Raw genomic sequence first — 18,787 nt, forward strand, 5'->3', positions numbered from 1 at the left:
TCGCCAGTTCTTGCAAACCAAATATTATGTCCATTCGGAGAACGCACGTCTTGTGTTCCGAGAAACTTGATTTGTTTTTGCAAATACTTTTTACAAAATTTTTTTTTAAATTAATTACTTAAATATTAAAACAAAAAATTTACTGGAAACGAACTTGGTGGATAAATGTTGCCCGAAACCTTTAAATAATTAATTATTGTATTGTAGTTTCTTCTGTATAATAATAATATGTCGGGGCTTTTGGGCTTATAAAATACATATAAATCTTATAGTTTACTATTTGAAATACTAGTTTATAATGCGGCATATATTATTACAAATCTGTGGTACTTATTGTTTTCTGCATTGTAATATTACTAGTCGTTCGGCATTTCAATAAATATTATAAATTAAATTATTACACAGTGCCATAAAACGAAACCGCCATCACGAACGACTCAGGGCTAGGAATTGTAGGAAAACATAAATTCGAGTTTTTAATTGTCGTACTATCGATATAAAATGGAAGTGGTATCAGCAAAATCTTCCCCGTGGCCTGTTCAAATAGTCAATCATGTCGTTAATCCTTCTGCGGTATTATGCGCAAAAATAATACAAATAATGATATGCAATTTTTAATGCATAATGTGCATTATAGACGGCGTGGACATGTCAACGAGAATAAGTTACGCTCGTGTGCTTGTGAATGTTTTATGTTGATAATGAACAAGAGATAGAAAGAGAACAAGAGAGAGAAAGACGATCCTCAAGCTTGAAATTACCGTACGTTACACTAGACAGCATGGTGTTCGAAACACGTTATCTCCAGTCGGCTGATCTTGTCTCTATTCTTTGCTGATATCAATGCTCTTGCGATAAAAAAAACTATAAATATTTTCTAAGTGTAATTTTTATAGAACTGTCCGAGTGTCTAATAGTATTGGTTGCTCGATATTAGTATTTCAAATTTTATTTAATGGTTTCACAATGTATGTAACATTAGAAATTATGAGTACTGTAGGAAGCCTAAATGTTGTAATAAACAAGATCAATTTCATATTTTTATTTATTAGTCATTATTTATTATAAACTGTGTTAATAATAATTGTAAAATAATCTCACCTTTTATTCTAGTTAAAAACATTACTCACTGGTTACAAATATAAAGTTCAAAATTTACTTAGAAACAAAATCGAGTAGGACTTATCAAATACGTCATTCCGTTATAAGCTATTTTCCGGTGTTTGTGATAAGTGAAAATGACTCGATTAGAAATTAATATCAAACAAATATAATTGAAATTTGACTCTTCTCAACTTATCTATTGAGATTCTTTTCTTGATTAGAGATCATTTACTTGCTGCTCTATTTAGGATAGATCAGTACATACGCTCAAAGACGCGTTGACTTAATTAAGAAATAATTGTATTTTTATTAATTGCGAGAGTTAATTATCTTTTCAGTATTTTGTTAATAAATTTTATACTACGACAGTGATAGATAACACGTAGCCTATTTTGTTATTTATAAACTTATAAAATATAATTTTACACGATTTGAATTAATTACACTGTACTGTTGTTCTAAAAAAAAGGCATAACGGCGTAACAAAAATTTGTTTGAGTTTATNAGGCATAACGGCGTAACAAAAATTTGTTTGAGTTTATTTCAGAAATGGTATTAAAATATTTTTTTCAAGGTGTCACTAATAAAATATGAAAATGATCGATTTCCATTATAGAAAAATGACTGCAATTTTTTCAATGATATTTATATAAAAATGTATGGATATGTTGAATTTAAAATCAATCTTATTATTTTAAATACAGCACTTATTAATGTTCAACGATATGTAGTCATAGGATTATATACTAAAATATACGGAATATAATTAATCATATTAATACAAAAACAAATTTTCAATATCATAACTTGAGTACATCATTACTCTATTTTTATAAACCACAAATATTATTGAAAAATTAATAGAATTTAAAACTAACATTATATTATAATAATAGNTTAAAACTTAAAAAAAACTATAAATAAATTAATAAAGATCAAAGAAGCATTTTTTTCTTAAAAGAACATTAAAAAACAAAAATTTTGAAAAATAACAGAACCCCGGTAACTGTATTTTTTGCAAAATTATTGCTATTTGAAAAAAAAACCTTGAATTTTGGAAATAATCAATATCTAAGATACGAGTGATCAAAAAAATTTGAAAAAATTCATGAAGGTGTTTTTTGACGGTATTAAAAACATGAAAAGTTTTCAAAAAAATTGGAGAGGTCGACCTTAAAACCTTTTCTGGTATGGAATGCGCCATATATATAAGGTAATTATATGATATGCAATGCCCCCCCCCCCAAAAATTATCCTGAATCCGCGCCTGTTTGTAATAAACAATTGTTTTCAATTGTAAGTATGCCGACCACATAAAATAATTCTAATCATTTATGTACATGTTCGGTATTATTTGAATTTCATTTACCATCATTTATATTTGTCAACTGAGAAAGAGAGGTCAAGCTGGTCATTAATGACGTATAGCTCAAGCACATACGGAGTAAATTATTGATGCCGCATAATCAACAGGAACTGGTTTTGTGCATTTTTACAACTGAAATATGTGTACATATATTATTCAGTGTACACTACAAGTGTGTTCAGGGTGTCCCAAAAAAAAAAAAAAAACAGTATACGGGCGAATACGTATTAACAGCGTGTACCGCATTTTTTTTATTGCCATTCATTAATTTCATGGCACATTTGCAACACACTTTTCCGCTAAAATTCGACTATAGAAATCTGCACGCGCTCGGGGCCGCGACTGCCATTGTTTTGCCGCTCATTAAACCCAATATAATTTTGATATTATACAATGATTTAATAACAATATTTTTATTAATTCTATTAAAAAAAAATTCTTAACTTTTATGACAATAAACTGAAACGAGATTTAATATATTTTAGTTGTGATTTACAATTTGATAAGTATATTATTTTTATCAATAGTAAAATTGTATTTCATCGGAAAAATTGAAAATCTAACAAATGTATTTTTTACTAATTAAAGTCTTTTTTTAGACTAATGGTGATAATTTATAAAGAGAAGCTTATATGCTTTATGTCCCTTGCAATAGTATTAAAAGCAGTTTTTAATATGTGACAATTTTATAAATTAAACTAAAGTAATAAAACATTAATAGTGTTATAAAGAAAATTTAATATTTATTAGGTTTATACAATATAATATATAAAATATAATATTTAATATGATACAATTATTTAAGAATATATTTTAATTTTCATATTAATAATGTCATATTATTTTTATTATTTATTTGAATATTATTTTGAAATTAATTATGTTTTTTATTTCGATTGAATAATTTTATAACAGTTTGTGTATAATATGCGTTCATATTGTAAAATTTTCCAAAATATGCTGTGATAGAATCCAGCTTTCCGTTGATAAAATTTTTTTGGATTTCTATATTGTTATCAAAGTACTTTCCTAATTTGAACAGCTATAAAATAAATTGATAATATTAACTAATGTAATATGCACCGTGTAGAAATAGAGAAACTTACTTCATTTCGTCTGGTACTTTTTGGTAAGTGCATTGCAACGTTAGGAGCAATTCTTCTGGCCAATTTGAGGATTGCTCGTCCTCCTTTTTCGTAGTCAGTGCAAATGTTTTTCTTCGAATTGTATATTCGGTGGTTTATGTACCATGGAGTTGAAGTTACAATTACTTCAGGCTTGTATTTTTTTAAATCATTAGCTATAGCAAAAAAGTCGCCCATAATGAACTTAATTTTATCTCTCACACCGTAAATTTCTGCATTTTTTTTAGCAAATTCCAATTTTTTCGGATCAATGTCTATTGCTATGACTTTTTCATATTTCATTGCTAATTGTATTGCGTTTCCTCCGGCGCCACAAAATGGGTTCATTGCTACATTGTGACCCTTACACCTTTTTGCAATATGTTTGCTCAACATTTCAGGGCACATAGAATAAAATGATTCTAAAACAATTTTTATAGTTAACATTAAACAATTAGAGATTACCTAAGTATAACTTTTATTACCATAATCCAAGAGAATTCCGTCATCAAATTTTGTAAACAGAAAGTGTCTCTTGTCCCACAAGTAATTTGGGACATAACGAGGGCGAGTATTATTGGAGCTATTAATGTTGTAATTAAGTTTAATTGATGTTGTGCTATCATTTAAAGCGGACTCCGGTGTATGGAATTGAGTTGATTCAGCCGAGTTACATATTTGGGTTGAAATATTCTTCTCCTCTGTAGCGTTTTGAAGCTGACAGAGCGAGTCAGTGTCGGCATAATCGTTATTTGGTAGGTCGGTTTCAAATGAATTGTCAGTTGTATTATTGTTTGAAAAAATGTTTTTTTCGGTTTCAACGGCAACAGTTTGTGCTGATGCATCTGTAAATTTTCGGCCTGTAGTTGAAATATCTGCCAAAATAGGCATAGCATTTGGACTTGCAATCAAAGTAGATTTACTATCCATAGTTGAATTTCCAATAAGAGATGCAGTTTTTTTCTCCTTGAAAAGTTCATTGTTCAAGTATATGAGAAACGAGAATACTAAAATTCCACCTAAAGTGAGATCCTGTATAAATGGAACAGGAATAAAGAAATAAGCAATCGCCATAGCCGAACAAATAAGAAATGAATCCATTGTTTCGATAAATTTAGTTTGCGAAAAATTTATGTTTAAACGAAATTAATACTGTTAAAAAGCGTATAAAAATCGGTACGTAATTATCACTATGGAAAAACACGGGCGGTAATTCAAAACGAACTGAATTCAAGCTATATTGTTTTTTACTTTTTATACAGAAAATTATCCTTAGTTACCATTATTTCAGCCAATTTATATAATAATAAGGAAATTATTTTAACAAAATTTTGAGCTTTTCTCATAAATTTACTGTTAATAGTAATTATATAAGTTTAAATAAATTAAAATTGGGTTCTTATTACATATTGATCATTAAAGTCGATTATTGAGAGAAGAAAATTTTTATGTACAAACATAGAAAAAATGCACATCATCACAAAATTATAAAAATGTAGCTTTTGGAATAATCCATCAATGTTTTAAAATTAAACACTATCTATAAATTTATATTGAAGCGTTTTTTATGATAGTGATTTTAATCACTGTCAGATATCATTATTCTTGACCCAATTATGACACATCCCCACTGTACTGGGTTTTTGTTAAGGATCGTATTTCCAAAACTTAAAATATTCCAAAAAATTTTAATAAATGTTATGATTTCAGGAACAAATTTTTTGTAAATTAAAATTATGAAAATTTAGAATTCAATACCCATTTGTTTTTGCCTTTAAGTTTAATTTTTAGGTATTTTTCAAAATAATGTGCATTTTGCAAACAAATATTATTGGTTTGCACACCTAATTCATTAATTTCAGTTGGTAATCTAATAACTAATGTTCTGCTGTAATTGATATGATACAATAATTATATGTAATCCAAGTTATTAAATTAATTTTTAGTCATCTGTTATGGTTATAATTTATTGTTTTCTTCAACTTTTAATAGTAAATAATTTTTATATAATAAATAAATAAAATGCGTTTCTGTTTAAGTGATTGCAATTGTGAAAATGTAATATGTTTTTTGTACGGTAGATGGCACATCTGTAAAGTTAATAACTAGCTGTTACTAACTATTCTAGATATATCATTGCTATCCTATTATTTTAGCTTCGATGCAAAGCTGAGAATGTATTAATTTTACTATGATGTTTTTTTTTGTTTGTTAAATGGAACGAGTTTTCCAAAAAATATATTGTCCTGATATTAATTTATATTTTAAATTATATTTATATATATTTTGAAGGGCTTAATGAAAAAAAATTATGTTAATCATGAATAAATATACTGGTGGTCTACAAGGAATTATTATAAAAATATATACATTTCTAGATCATTGTTATGTGCTGATTTCACATCTACAATTAGATTTTCTTAATATCACCTCTAATTTTTGATATTATTACTAATTAGTAAATAACGAGTATTGATAAATAAAAAAGTAACCAAAAAAATCTAGGTTAAAATGAAATACATAGACAATAATACATAGGTGAAACTATGCTAGTTATGGCACATAACTAGCATATTTAAGGGATTAGACCCACGAGCTAAAAATTAAGATATGTTATAGTATGAAATTACTTGTAAAGATTCAATGCACAAATGATCATTGCACGCATACTTTTAAGCTTATTTAATCGTTATGGCTTTAGAAAGTATTTTCAAGTAAGTCTTATACATATACATATATACATAAATTTACTACTTTGTAATGTCACTTAAATAAATATATATATATATATGTAACTACAAAATGTTTGGATAATCCACATTTTAAAAATAAAAATAAAATTTTGAATATTCAAGTGTTACCTTTTATTTATGTTCACTAGAAAAAGTATATGATAACGGCATCAGTTATTAGCTTAAGTACCAGTTTTTTGTTCATGTAAACACGAATCAAAAGTGGGAAATGCACATATTTTTTAACCTTAAAATAGACTAAGATATATCTAATATAAAAAGTGGTTAAACTGGGGAATTTTTAATGAGTGATGGCATTATTTCAAATTTATGATCTTGAATACTATATTACATTGAAAAATTTATTTATTTATTTAACATTTTCAAAATGTTTTCAATTTTTTTTACTAAAAGCTGCCGTAACTTTTTCAAAAATAAACATATCAAAATAATTCTTTTTTTTATAGATGCTTGATGTCTCTACCTATCATTTGGTATATTTTTTTTGTAAATCTGACTTTTTACCTGCCTACAGTGGGGGATTCAAAATGACAACTTTTTCACAAGAAATTGACTTTTTCAACTTAAATTTTGAAAGTGTTCCGGAAAGTCTGACACTTTTATATATATCTTAAATTAAAGCTAATGTAATCTACTTTATTATGTAAAAAAATAATTTCGGACTTTATTTTATCTTCACGGTGAAAATGGCTGCCAAATGCTATTATTGTGTGAAAATTCTCAATTTTATTTTTTACATTTTTAACTTTATAATGCTATAACTTATTATAAATGTGTATGGATCAACACAATTTTTTTATGAGAAATAATATTTTTTAATATCCCTTATTCATTCGACATACTTTATCTTAATCAGGATATTAATAAGGAACTAGCAGTTCATGAAGCTTTTGGAATAATCCACCAATTTTTAAAATTAAACACTATCTAAAGATTTGCATCGAAGCGTTTTTCTTTTTATAGTAATTTTAATCACTGTCAGATATCATTATACTTGATCCAACTATGCCACGTCACCACTGTGCCGCGAACTCCCTGTGCTGGGTTTTTTTATATGTATATTTTATGTTGAACCCTTCTGTATAAGGAGAAATTATCTGATATCTAAAAAAATAAGTCGGAAAAAATATAATGTATGAAATGTTTATAAAAAAAATTGTCTATTGCATCTATTTTTATATTAATAATAGTGATCTACGTTGAAAGTTTAAAATTGTTTTAACTATCGCAGCCATTTGCACATAGATGATAATAAGTCGGGTCAAATATTTTTTTAACTTATAGTACTCTATATTTTAAAAAATAACTTAAATAATGTATAAAAATGTGTTTATTATTATTTCATATACATACTAAAATAAACAAGGAAATTTCGTTGTCTTTTATTTTAAAAGAAGGAATTTTCATTTTTTTATATTTTTGCATTTAAAATGATTAATACATTTTTTTTTTGAACTAATTATCTGTTTTACAATACAACTAATTTATTAAGACACGTCAACAATGAACAATTGTGAGAAAACAAATAGAAAAGTTAGAAATGAATAACAATCATAAAATAAAAATTGTGTAATAGAAATACAAATTCAAAGGCACATATAACATTAAAAAAATCATGTTTTTATTATGAAAAATATTTTTAAAAAATTAATGAACAATAAAAAATAAATCAAAGAATGAAAATATATAACAAATAAAAATAATAAGAAAAAAAATAACTGGTGAGCACCAAAAATGTAAATAACAAGTGTTGTATACTTGTCTGAATTTATCATTAAAGATAAAATGGTCATCCTGCAATTATAACTGAGGCAAAATATAAGAGTTATAAGGTAAATATGATTGTCGAAATCGGTGAATTTGTTATATTTGTTAATCATTAATTACTGGAAATCAAAATATGTAACAGTCTATATTAGTAATGGTCTATGTCAGTTGAATCGCAAAATTTGATCATGTCGAGCATTGTTTTCTTTTTTGACTGAAGAGTTTTATATTAGTTTGTTTGCGTTTTGAATTCATGTTATTGAATCTACCAAAAATGTGGTGATGGAATCCAGTTTTCCATTGATAAAGTTATTCTGTATTTCTATGTTGTTATTAAAGTATTTTCCTAATTTGAACAGCTATAAAATAAATTGATAATATTAAGTGATGTTATATGTATTGTGTATGAAATAGAAACTTACTTCATTTCGAACAGTACTCTTAGGTATGTGTAGTGTTACGTTTGGAGCAATACTTTGGGCCAATTCGAAGATCGTTCGACCGCCACCGTCGTATTCACTACACATATTTTTCTCCAAACTGTATGTTTTATGGTTTTTATACGATGGTTCTCCCCATGGAGTTGAAGTTACAATTACTTCAGGCTTGTATTTTTTTAAATCATTAGCTATAGCAAAAAAGTTGCCCATAATGAAATTAATTTTATCTCTCACACCGTAAATTTCTGCATTTTTTTTAGCAAATTCCAATTTGTTCGGGTCAATGTCTATTGCTATGACTTTTTCATATTTCATTGCTAATTGTATTGCGTTTCCTCCGGCGCCACAAAATGGGTTCATTGCTACATTGTGACCCTTAAACCTTTTTGCAATATGTTTGCTCAACATTTCAGGGCACACACAATAAAATGATTCTAAAATAATAGTTAACATTAAAAACATAAAAGATTAACAAAGAGTATTAATTTAATTACCATAGTCCAAGAGAATTCCGTCACCAAATTTTTAAAACAGGAAGTGTCTTTTATTCCATAAGTACTTTGGAATATCACGAGAGCTAGTTTTATTGAAGCTATTATTTATAGATATTATCTAAGTTATGTTTAATTTGCGAAGTGTTACTGGTAAATCTGGTGTATGTGATTGAATTGATTCAGTCGAGTGACTTATTTGAGTCGAAATGTTGTTCTCGTACACCTCTGTAACGCTTTGGAGCTGACAGAGGGTGACATCGTTAGTAAAGTCATTGTTCGGTAAGTGGTGGTGTGATATATTCAAACAAGCACTGTTCAGGTTAGTTTCAATGGAATTGTCGGGTGTATTATTCTCAAAAATGTTTTCGTCGGTTTCAACAGTCGTAATTTGTATGGATGTCTCTGTAGACTTTTGAAGTGATAAAATATTTGTCAAAATAGGTATATCATTGGTGTCTGTTGTCGAAATCGATGTACTAATTGATTTAGTTTTCGACTTCTTAGTTTTTTTCTGCTTAAAAAGTCCATCGTCCAAAAATATAAAAAATATTAAAACTAAAATACCACTAAGCGAGATCTTGAATAATTGAAATAGGAATAAAAAAATAAGCAAGCACCATAGACGAAAAAATAGGAAAAGTGTCCATTGTGTCAATGAAATTCACTCAATAAAAAAAATGAAAGTAAAAAAATATAAATTTAAACAATATAAAAAATATAACAGAGACTTCATGACTGGTTGGCTTCCACAAGAGCTTATATGTTCTTTGTTCGATGGTTAGACTAAAAGTCCTAATGAATTTTTAGTTTACTAGATCATTAATTCTATTTTTTTTCTGATATTTTAGCCAACGACAAATAACGTTACTCTTCGACCTGCTGAGAAGTATTGCTCCCAACATAGCACTGCACATACCTAAATCTACAAGTCGAAACGAGGTAAATTAATTTAATTTCTACAGGTAAACTACAATTGTAGTTAATGTTGATTAATTAATTTTCTAGTTAGTACTAAAAAATTAGTTAATAATTTGGAAAATTATTCGATCTCAACATGGAAATTCAACACAATTATATCGACGAAAGACACGATTCGATAACTGCGTTTTTCGGTCGATTTTTCGACATGAACACGAAATTCTTATCTAAAGACAACTAACTTTATACGAGCAGAAAACATCTCAAGTATCCAGAATGTGCAGATTACTATTATTGTTAAATTATAATTCAGCCAATTTTTGTAATTATCCACATTATATCGATAAATACGAATTTCGACATTTCCTAATTTTCAATATTTATAAACTTACCTATTTAAACAAACCACCGACTTTATAAATTATATAAATATCTCACTAATCTTTTATTTTTGACACAAGTTGCTGTTGTATGACATATTTTACTGAAAAGTAAAGTTTAAATAATTGTGTTATGATTATATATATTTCATTGTAAAGCATATAGTATTTTTATTGATATTTCTAATATATTTGTTTTTGTATAAATTAAATTAAATGTTGTTTTATGTTTAATTTTTTATCTGTATATAAAACTATTTTAAATTATTCTGAATATATTTTATTGGATACACATCGATCGAATATGCTGTCAAGAAAATGTGTTGTTCATTATTCATGTTACCGTTGTTTTACATCGAGTTGTTGACGGTCTTCTCTCTTTGTCAGCATTATCGCCGCCATCTTTTGCTATAAGCTCTATGTCGTTTGCGAGCCAGTAATTTTGTATTCGTTTTACTGTAAAAAAAAATATCATTTTTGCGATTGTCGTACCCGGTGCCCTCAGTTTATCTCAGTTTAGGTCTATATATTTTCTGAGATACATCATAATACCGTTCAGAGCATATTGTACACATTGGTCAGCTACTTGCATTCGACTTCAATTGATCCTTTCAATATTCAACATTATCATCAGCCGTTTCATTTAGTCGATAAGTATAATGTTTGTTCATCTATCTTTCTAAGACTCACTTGTATTATTTATTATTTGATTATATCATCGTCTTAGTTGCATTAGTATAAAGTGTCTCCCCCATCCTCATTGGTGTACATAAGATTTTATATTTCTTGTATAATACATGTAATTGTTATAATTATATTTTGTAAAATTCATTCTACATTCTAACATACAGTCCACTCACCTCATTCCTTATCCTCGGCATAGCTAAAGACTTAAGACAAAATAAAACACCGAACGTTAAAAAACCCGCGTGAATACCACCGGGCGCTGCATATTTTTATGCTGTTCATACATATTTTGTTGCAAAAATGTAAATATACTTAAATCGCTGAATTGCTTTGCCCGAAATATATTTCATATTATATTCTATAGTAAATAATTATTATAAAAAATTGAATGCTTCTAGATATTTTTTTACATTTTCCAGTGGATATTAAATAAATCAACGATAATTTATACAAATTACATACTTTTTACATATAGGATTGTAAAATATTATCAATATTTATCAGTAATTAACATTATCTACATTATTTAAAAAATATATATATATATATATATATATATATGAGATTTAATATTTCAGTTAATTGCATTTTCGGTTTGCTTTCAATAGTAAGGCTGTCTTTTATTTAATTATATTATACAAAATGATTATTTAATACATTAAGTGTAATCTCATTTAATAATAATAAAAAATATTTGGGTATTATGATTTAATTAACCTTTTATACATGATTTGTATTTTATTTTACAATATACAATAATCTTATTAAATATTAATGCACAGAATTTATATTTTTACCATTCGCAGCGAATAAAAATAAACAAAATAATCTAGGGCACCGGAACTATTTTTTACATGGGAGGGGCAAAATTTTAATGACTAAAACTCGGTCCCCTTGATTGGTTCTAAGCTAAAATGTGGGTTAGCTATTTCTTGATGGATTTTAGTAATCATATAAAACAAATTCGGTAATTCATAAATTTTACTCTTAATAATACATATTATTAGATCCGATACCAAACTGAAAAGATATAAATTTCACCAAAATGTGTCTATTTATTTACGTAAGATTACAAATCGTAATTAGTTGAAGACATGGACCTCAAAAATTGAAAATTTTTCCCTTATTCCCCGTAAATGGTGAAAATCCTCCAAAAAATTACAATTTTTAAAATCGGTAAATTTCAACATTTTTTTCACTTTTTTTCTAAAAATTGTTATAACTTATTGAAAAATAAACAAATCAAAATAATTTTTTTTTATATTTAAACCTTAAGTAATTCCCTTTTATTTGACATAATATTTTTGAAAATCTGATCCTTTACTGCCCACAGAGTGTGATTGAAAATACCAATTTTTTTACAAAACTCAACTTTTTCAACTTAAGTTTTAAAAATTGTCAGGAAACACTGCATTTTTAAAACATATGTCAAATTTAAGCTTATGTAACAAATTATGAATTAAAAAAAAAATTGTCCCGACGACCTATTTCTTTTATGCAAATGGCTGCCCTAGTTAAAGACATTTTTTTTTTGTGTTCAAATTTTATTTTATTTTTTGTTTGTTTTAAAATACCTTATAAGGGTTTGCCATAGTAATGAGTTCATTAATAAATATAAAATTTTCATGAATCTAACTAACATTAACTAAAAATTTATACTCATTTTAATAGTTTTGTCTCCTCAAACATAAAAGAAATTTTTTTGAAAGGTTGAAAATTTGTATAAAAAGTAGAACTTTATCAACTTAACTTTTAAAAATCTGTGTCTATAATATATATATATATATATATATTAAAATAAAGCTTATTTTAAGTACTAGAAGTTCAAAAAAATATTTGTACCGACGACCTATTTTCTATATGCAAATGGCAGCCGAAGTAGAATAAACATTTTTAACAATTAATTTTGCTTTAGGAATAATCGACCAATTTCTTAAAATTAAACACTATCTACAGATTTGCATCGAAAAGTGACATATGATAGTGATTTTAATCATATTCAAATGTCATCTATACTTGTTTCAATTATGCCTCGCCCATATTGTCCCACGACTACACTGTGCTACCGTTTTTTATTTACTTACATTGTCCACAATCATAACAGACATAGGTAATTTTTATAAACAATTATTATTTTGTGTAATATGACCCACTGATATTTTTAAATACCTCCAGAAAAAAGTAGTTTTGAAAGAAGCACAGTTAGCAACTACACTACAACCATCTGAATTTAGCTATTGTACGTTTTCGTTTGAATGTTTTCGTAAAGAGCGCGTTGCTTATGTCGAAGTTTAATTTATAAATATTAAAATTGTATTAATACATTTAAGTAAACTGTATTTGAATTATATTTTCATAATTTTCTTGTGTACATTCAAAAGTGTATAACTTTCCCCTTTATTCAAAAAAATTAACACTAGAGAAAAAAACGAAATTGAATTCAGATAAATAATATTTATTTCAGTGTATACTAATGTTATTTGTAAATATTCAATCCAATTGTTGTCTAGAAATAAAATATAAAAAATTCAAATTATAAGGACCAAAAAATAAAAATTTTAAGATCAATTAGTAAATTATACATTAAACTATATAAACCAAAATAAATATAATATGACACAATAGAATTATTTTTTTAAATTTTTTGTACGTTAAACATGTTAGTTTTGTGCACTTAACAAATGTGTAATAATAAATTTAAATTTAAACAAGTATTCGATTTGTTATTAAATAATTACTTAATGTAAAATTACACTATACTAACAATATCGAATTAAACAATTTTGTAAGTGGCATCTTCTTTTGTTCAGCTCTTTCCAATCGATTGTCAAGATTTGAAAGTGTTGATGGTAAAATCATACACATGGTTTTTTATATCAGATGAACTATGTATTAAGTCAGGTCATAAATCACACGTCGGTTTGATATAGTCAAATTGTTAACATTATACACTAGGGACTTTTTCTCGCCCTCATAACGAATGTACTTCGTTTTGTACGATTATCAGGTTATTAATACGAATCATCTGCAACGCACGACACAAAGCTTTTTTGAAGCTTCAATAATCTGTATATTATGTGTACTCATCATTTATACAATACTGTTTCAACACATTCGTATTATACGAATTGGCTTAAAGCAGACATAGTTATGCCCGTCAAATCTGTGCACGAATACTAGTGATCCCACTCGTCATTTACAATAGGCAAATTGTGTAAATTAGTGTTTAATAACTATCTTAAAATATTATCGGGAACAGTTTACTCCAAAAAGTTTCTCTATATATGTTTTTAAATGGTCAAATCCTGTGATTTCGTTTAAACACGAAGACACTTTTTAGCGTACTGAACGCTAATTTATGTGAATAATGTTGACAAATAAGAATATTTTCCGAAAGAAAATAAAAAAGTTATGTCATATTTTTCTCAAACGGCGTTGTGTTGCTAAGACGCCCAACTTACCGAACACACTTTTACATACAATTCTCCAAACATTGTCAAAGTTTGACAAAACTAAATTCCTATTTCATTTAGTTCTCTTATAAATTAACTCGAGAAATATGATCTTAATCTGTTGTCGTATTTGTATCCCGTGACCGATTTGTCATTTCGAAACGTCCAAGTAATTAATTAATTGTATTTTAATATCAAATGAGAATCTTTTTTTTCGTAACGATGAATGCATAAAAACAAACAAAATTTTTATTCGGCAACGACTCTGATGTTATCGTTATTGTCGACTTGGTGTAGTCGAAAATAAAAAGAGTGCAACGGGTGGAAATGATATAACCACAACGACAACAATGCAAAATGTATAACAATTGTGGTTATTGGCAACACGTGAATGATTATCGTACGACGTACTTAAACAAGCGAACTGTATCAGTTTCACAAGCAAAATTATCCAGAAATATACTCGTGCATAGCTCACGGAGTAATACGAATTTGATAAAAAATTAACGACCAACGAACACATGTAGTTTATATTTTTAAGTATACGTGTGCCTTTAGAGGAATTTAATTGCGTATATAGTAATAATAATAAAAGACCCTTTTTTTAGCTCGACCGCGGCTGCTTATTGTAACTCATCAAAACGGTTGAACCTGACACGAACACTGTAATATGTACTCGCCATAATACAGACCTGGCAGAGGTCCGTTGGGCTAAGAGATCCATGTGAGAGCTGTCTTATTGACTAATGATGTTAAATTACCGCGGTAGCATCCATCTCAGCCGCTGCACCGTCCGGTACCTACACTAGAATTTCCTTTAATGGCGTTATTATTTTAATAACATATCACATTGTATCGGCTTACCATGTTACTTTTTCTCTCGGAAACGGTTTTGTATTTAATTTTTTTATCCGTTACCTGTATAGAACTAAGTCAAAACGTTCATGTGTTTTTTTTTTTTTATATATTTTTCAAACAAAAATTCGAAACTTTTCTACGTTTTCATATACGATACTCATACCACCTGTTACCAGCGACTCTGCACCGGAATTCCAGCGGCTACCCTCGACAGTCGACGTTTTACGAGATTATGATATCCGCCGCGTGCAAGCGCACATGGATATGTTTTTAACGTGTATAGGTATACACGGACATAAGCGAAAGTCGAGGGTTGAGCGATTAAAATGCAATTTCGGTACATGGTATGTATAATATATTATGAGCAGTCGAATAGATATTACATTTACTAAAAATTCGCAAAAGATAAAAAAAAAAAAGGTATTTAGGGTATACCGCGACGGTATCGACTTTGACAATAATCTGTTTGAATCAAAGAGAAACAAGAGAAAATATTACAGTTATTTTTTTTATAGTACTTGTTAAAGCCGTCTTTGAAAGAACGGGAGTTATCTTTAGCTTTTGGAGACAACTTTTCGGTTTATTATAACTTGGTTAAATTTTATAGCATATTGATTATTTTATAATGATCAGGAGCTTAAAATCAACAAATACAGTTTTGGCAAACATTTTTAAAAGTTAATGTCCAAAAATGTTTAGTAATTATTCATTTACAAGAGATAGATGTTGAACTACAGTAAATCAATCGTCTTCCAAATTTTATTTTATTTTTAATAATCAAATGTTATTTATAAAATTAAATGACACTTAAATAACAGTCTTCTTTATTAGGTAACAATTTAATCTATTGCAAAGTGTTCATACTACTATTTACTATGATTATTAGACATAATTCATCTAATAACTGCTAATCAGTAATAAAATAATCAGTATGAACAGAAATTATTTCAGTTTTTTGAAAAGTTATACTATATATACTAAGTTAGTTAGCCTAAATCGAATATTTTTCAAAAATTTGTAAAGATAATTAATAATTAAAATCGCTTATAAAACCTAAACAGCATTTAAACTTTTTAGTGTCAAATTTTAACTTCAATTAAGGTTTCAAAGGCGGTCTCATAATATTTTTTATTTCTGCAATAGTTTTACATTATGTACTAAAAGAAACCGATATATATGAACTAATTTACTAGATGTAAGAAAAATTGACTAAATCCAAAATTATTTCGGTTTCTAGTTATGATTTATACGACACATAAATATAATTTAAAGAATTTTGAATGTAAAGTACTTTATAATGTAGAATATTTATTAAATAATATTTAATTTTAATAAAAACATAACAAGATACTTCAATAGAAAATTTATTTAATGATAATACAATAAGAAATTATAAAATTTCAATAATTACACAGAGTGTGTTTATAATACATAAAATTACATAAAGTTATCAATTATAGAAATAAATTAATAAAAAATTCAGCACTTGTTAGCATTACACATCAAACGATGAAAAATAATCATATCACTGTAAGTTCAGTTACAAAGTCATGGTGATTGACAAAAAATTGTAAATAACACGTATAAAGTAATTTTAATAATTTGTTGAGATAANCTTGGTGATTGTAAATAACACGTATAAAATAATATTAATAATTTGTTGAGATAATAATTTTAAATTGAAGAATTTGAAGGCACTAATTATGGAAAAATATAAAAACTGATCAATTAACCACAATAGAAACAGCCGCTGTTTTCGACTGATCGGCTGAAACTTCATTCAACTGTTTCCCATCATCCGTCAACATTTTTAAAAGTATCTTTTCGAGCTAAAAATAATTTTTATTACTTTAATAATTATACATATTTCACAACTGAAATAATTGATATAAATTAAAATATTGTAAGTCAAATACTGAAAAATAGTTACATTCATTGCCATCGCACAAATTTTAACCCACTTAGTTTGAATGTCAGAGGCCCATTTATGAACCATAATTATTGAATCTAGATAATCCAACTTTTTAATAATTTTTTTGCACGCTTTAATTATCCAATCTTTTTCATGCTGTTTAATTTTGATTTTCTGCATGAAATGGCGCAAATTTATTAGTCTGGCCCTTGCAGTTGTTTTATCAACTCGGATCAACTCTGATCCGAGAGACGATATAATTTGATAAATTGTATTTAACCATTCCATCATAGAATAAATAGATTTGTGCAACTCCACCTGAAAATATTAATTCGATCAATATATATATAATATAATATAGTTGGATAAAATATAATTTTGAAACTTACTTTTTCCTGAAACGTCAATGGCTTTATCCAATTCATAATGGTGTGTTTCAAGCTTTTGGAAACCTTCATTACAGGCATAGTAGAATCTAAAATTATAATATACGATAAAATTATCACATTGTTAGTAATTTAAATGAATAATTTTCGTTTAATTGTTATATAAAAAATTATCTACTTACTTTCAATACACTCGATGAAACTATACGTTTCATACATAGGAGTTGAATTATTCATAGTGTCTTTTTCTAAGACTTAATGATCCGCTTGAAAAGTTTTTAAAGAGAATTTTTTCAAAATGGAGTAAGACGTTGAAAAATAATTTCACACTTTATTACACCTTAACAATCCAGCACTGAGTGATGACAAAATTATTTTTGTGTTTATAAATTCACATAATTAGATAAACACGTTTACATGGAAAAATATAAACAATTGTTTCTATGTTAAAAAATCAACCAGCACATTATTCCCAAGTCATTTTAAAATAATATAACTAACTCTTTTGAAGTGTATAAAAATGAATTGAACTTTTACACGTAGAAACAGTCTTAATCAGTAGAAAACCTACAATTTTTACGAGGGTGCATGGAATTAAAGAGATTAGTTTTATTATTTCATAATAAAATTATTTTAGATAGCCTTTTTTTTGTTCAAATAGGTTCAAGTATAATTTTTTAGTAAATAACTCAGCTTTTCACCCCTCTCCTGACTGTGTTACGGCAACAATATTAAACATTTAATTTTAATTTGTACAATTATTTGATTTAGTTACTAATTACTTTTGATGGTATTTTAATTTTAAAAAAGTCTGCAATAATATTTCCATTACTAATAATGAAAATTATTCTATAGATTCAAGATGATAAGTTAATATGAAAAAATAATAATTATACTTACAATTTGTTTCATTTTTAGTAGTAAAAACAATTGTGGTTCCTTTATATATTGATTACGTTTTCAAATTTTGTAACAATACGTTATTTTTAAGAGAAGTGCGAATTTACTGAAGTAATTACTATAATTACTTTCTCATAACAATCCCAGGTTTATTCGATCAATTAATTGAAACACGAGGGAAGGAGAGACCCTTTAGTTTGACATAAAACAATATATATGTGCAATTATCTTTAATCAAATTTTGAA

The 18,787-nt window shown here is 26.9% G+C and overlaps 3 protein-coding genes across 3 annotated transcripts; all 3 read right to left on the reverse strand.

The window, feature by feature from the left end:
• Positions 1-3,156: 3,156 nt before the first annotated feature.
• On the reverse strand, positions 3,157-4,668 carry LOC126904945 (uncharacterized). The gene is made up of 4 exons (XM_050684350.1): positions 4,080-4,668; positions 3,577-4,016; positions 3,384-3,512; positions 3,157-3,168 (listed from the first exon to the last, which is right to left on the reverse strand). Exons 1-4 carry the CDS (start codon positions 4,666-4,668, stop codon positions 3,157-3,159), a joined length of 1,170 nt encoding a protein of 389 aa, XP_050540307.1.
• A 3,697-nt stretch (positions 4,669-8,365) lies between these two features.
• LOC126904946 (trimethylguanosine synthase-like) lies at positions 8,366-8,962 on the reverse strand. The gene is made up of 2 exons (XM_050684351.1): positions 8,537-8,962; positions 8,366-8,473 (listed from the first exon to the last, which is right to left on the reverse strand). Exons 1-2 carry the CDS (start codon positions 8,960-8,962, stop codon positions 8,366-8,368), a joined length of 534 nt encoding a protein of 177 aa, XP_050540308.1.
• Positions 8,963-16,982: 8,020 nt separating this feature from the next.
• Positions 16,983-17,885, reverse strand: LOC126904826 (uncharacterized). The gene is made up of 4 exons (XM_050684108.1): positions 17,824-17,885; positions 17,645-17,730; positions 17,274-17,573; positions 16,983-17,172 (listed from the first exon to the last, which is right to left on the reverse strand). Exons 1-4 carry the CDS (start codon positions 17,876-17,878, stop codon positions 17,068-17,070), a joined length of 546 nt encoding a protein of 181 aa, XP_050540065.1. The 5' UTR covers positions 17,879-17,885; the 3' UTR covers positions 16,983-17,067.
• Between the last annotated feature and the right edge of the window lie 902 nt (positions 17,886-18,787).

The sequence above is a fragment of the Daktulosphaira vitifoliae genome, unplaced genomic scaffold (assembly GCF_025091365.1).
Source record: "Daktulosphaira vitifoliae isolate Bord-2020 unplaced genomic scaffold, ASM2509136v1 Scaffold_4, whole genome shotgun sequence".
NCBI lineage: Eukaryota > Metazoa > Arthropoda > Insecta > Hemiptera > Phylloxeridae > Daktulosphaira > Daktulosphaira vitifoliae.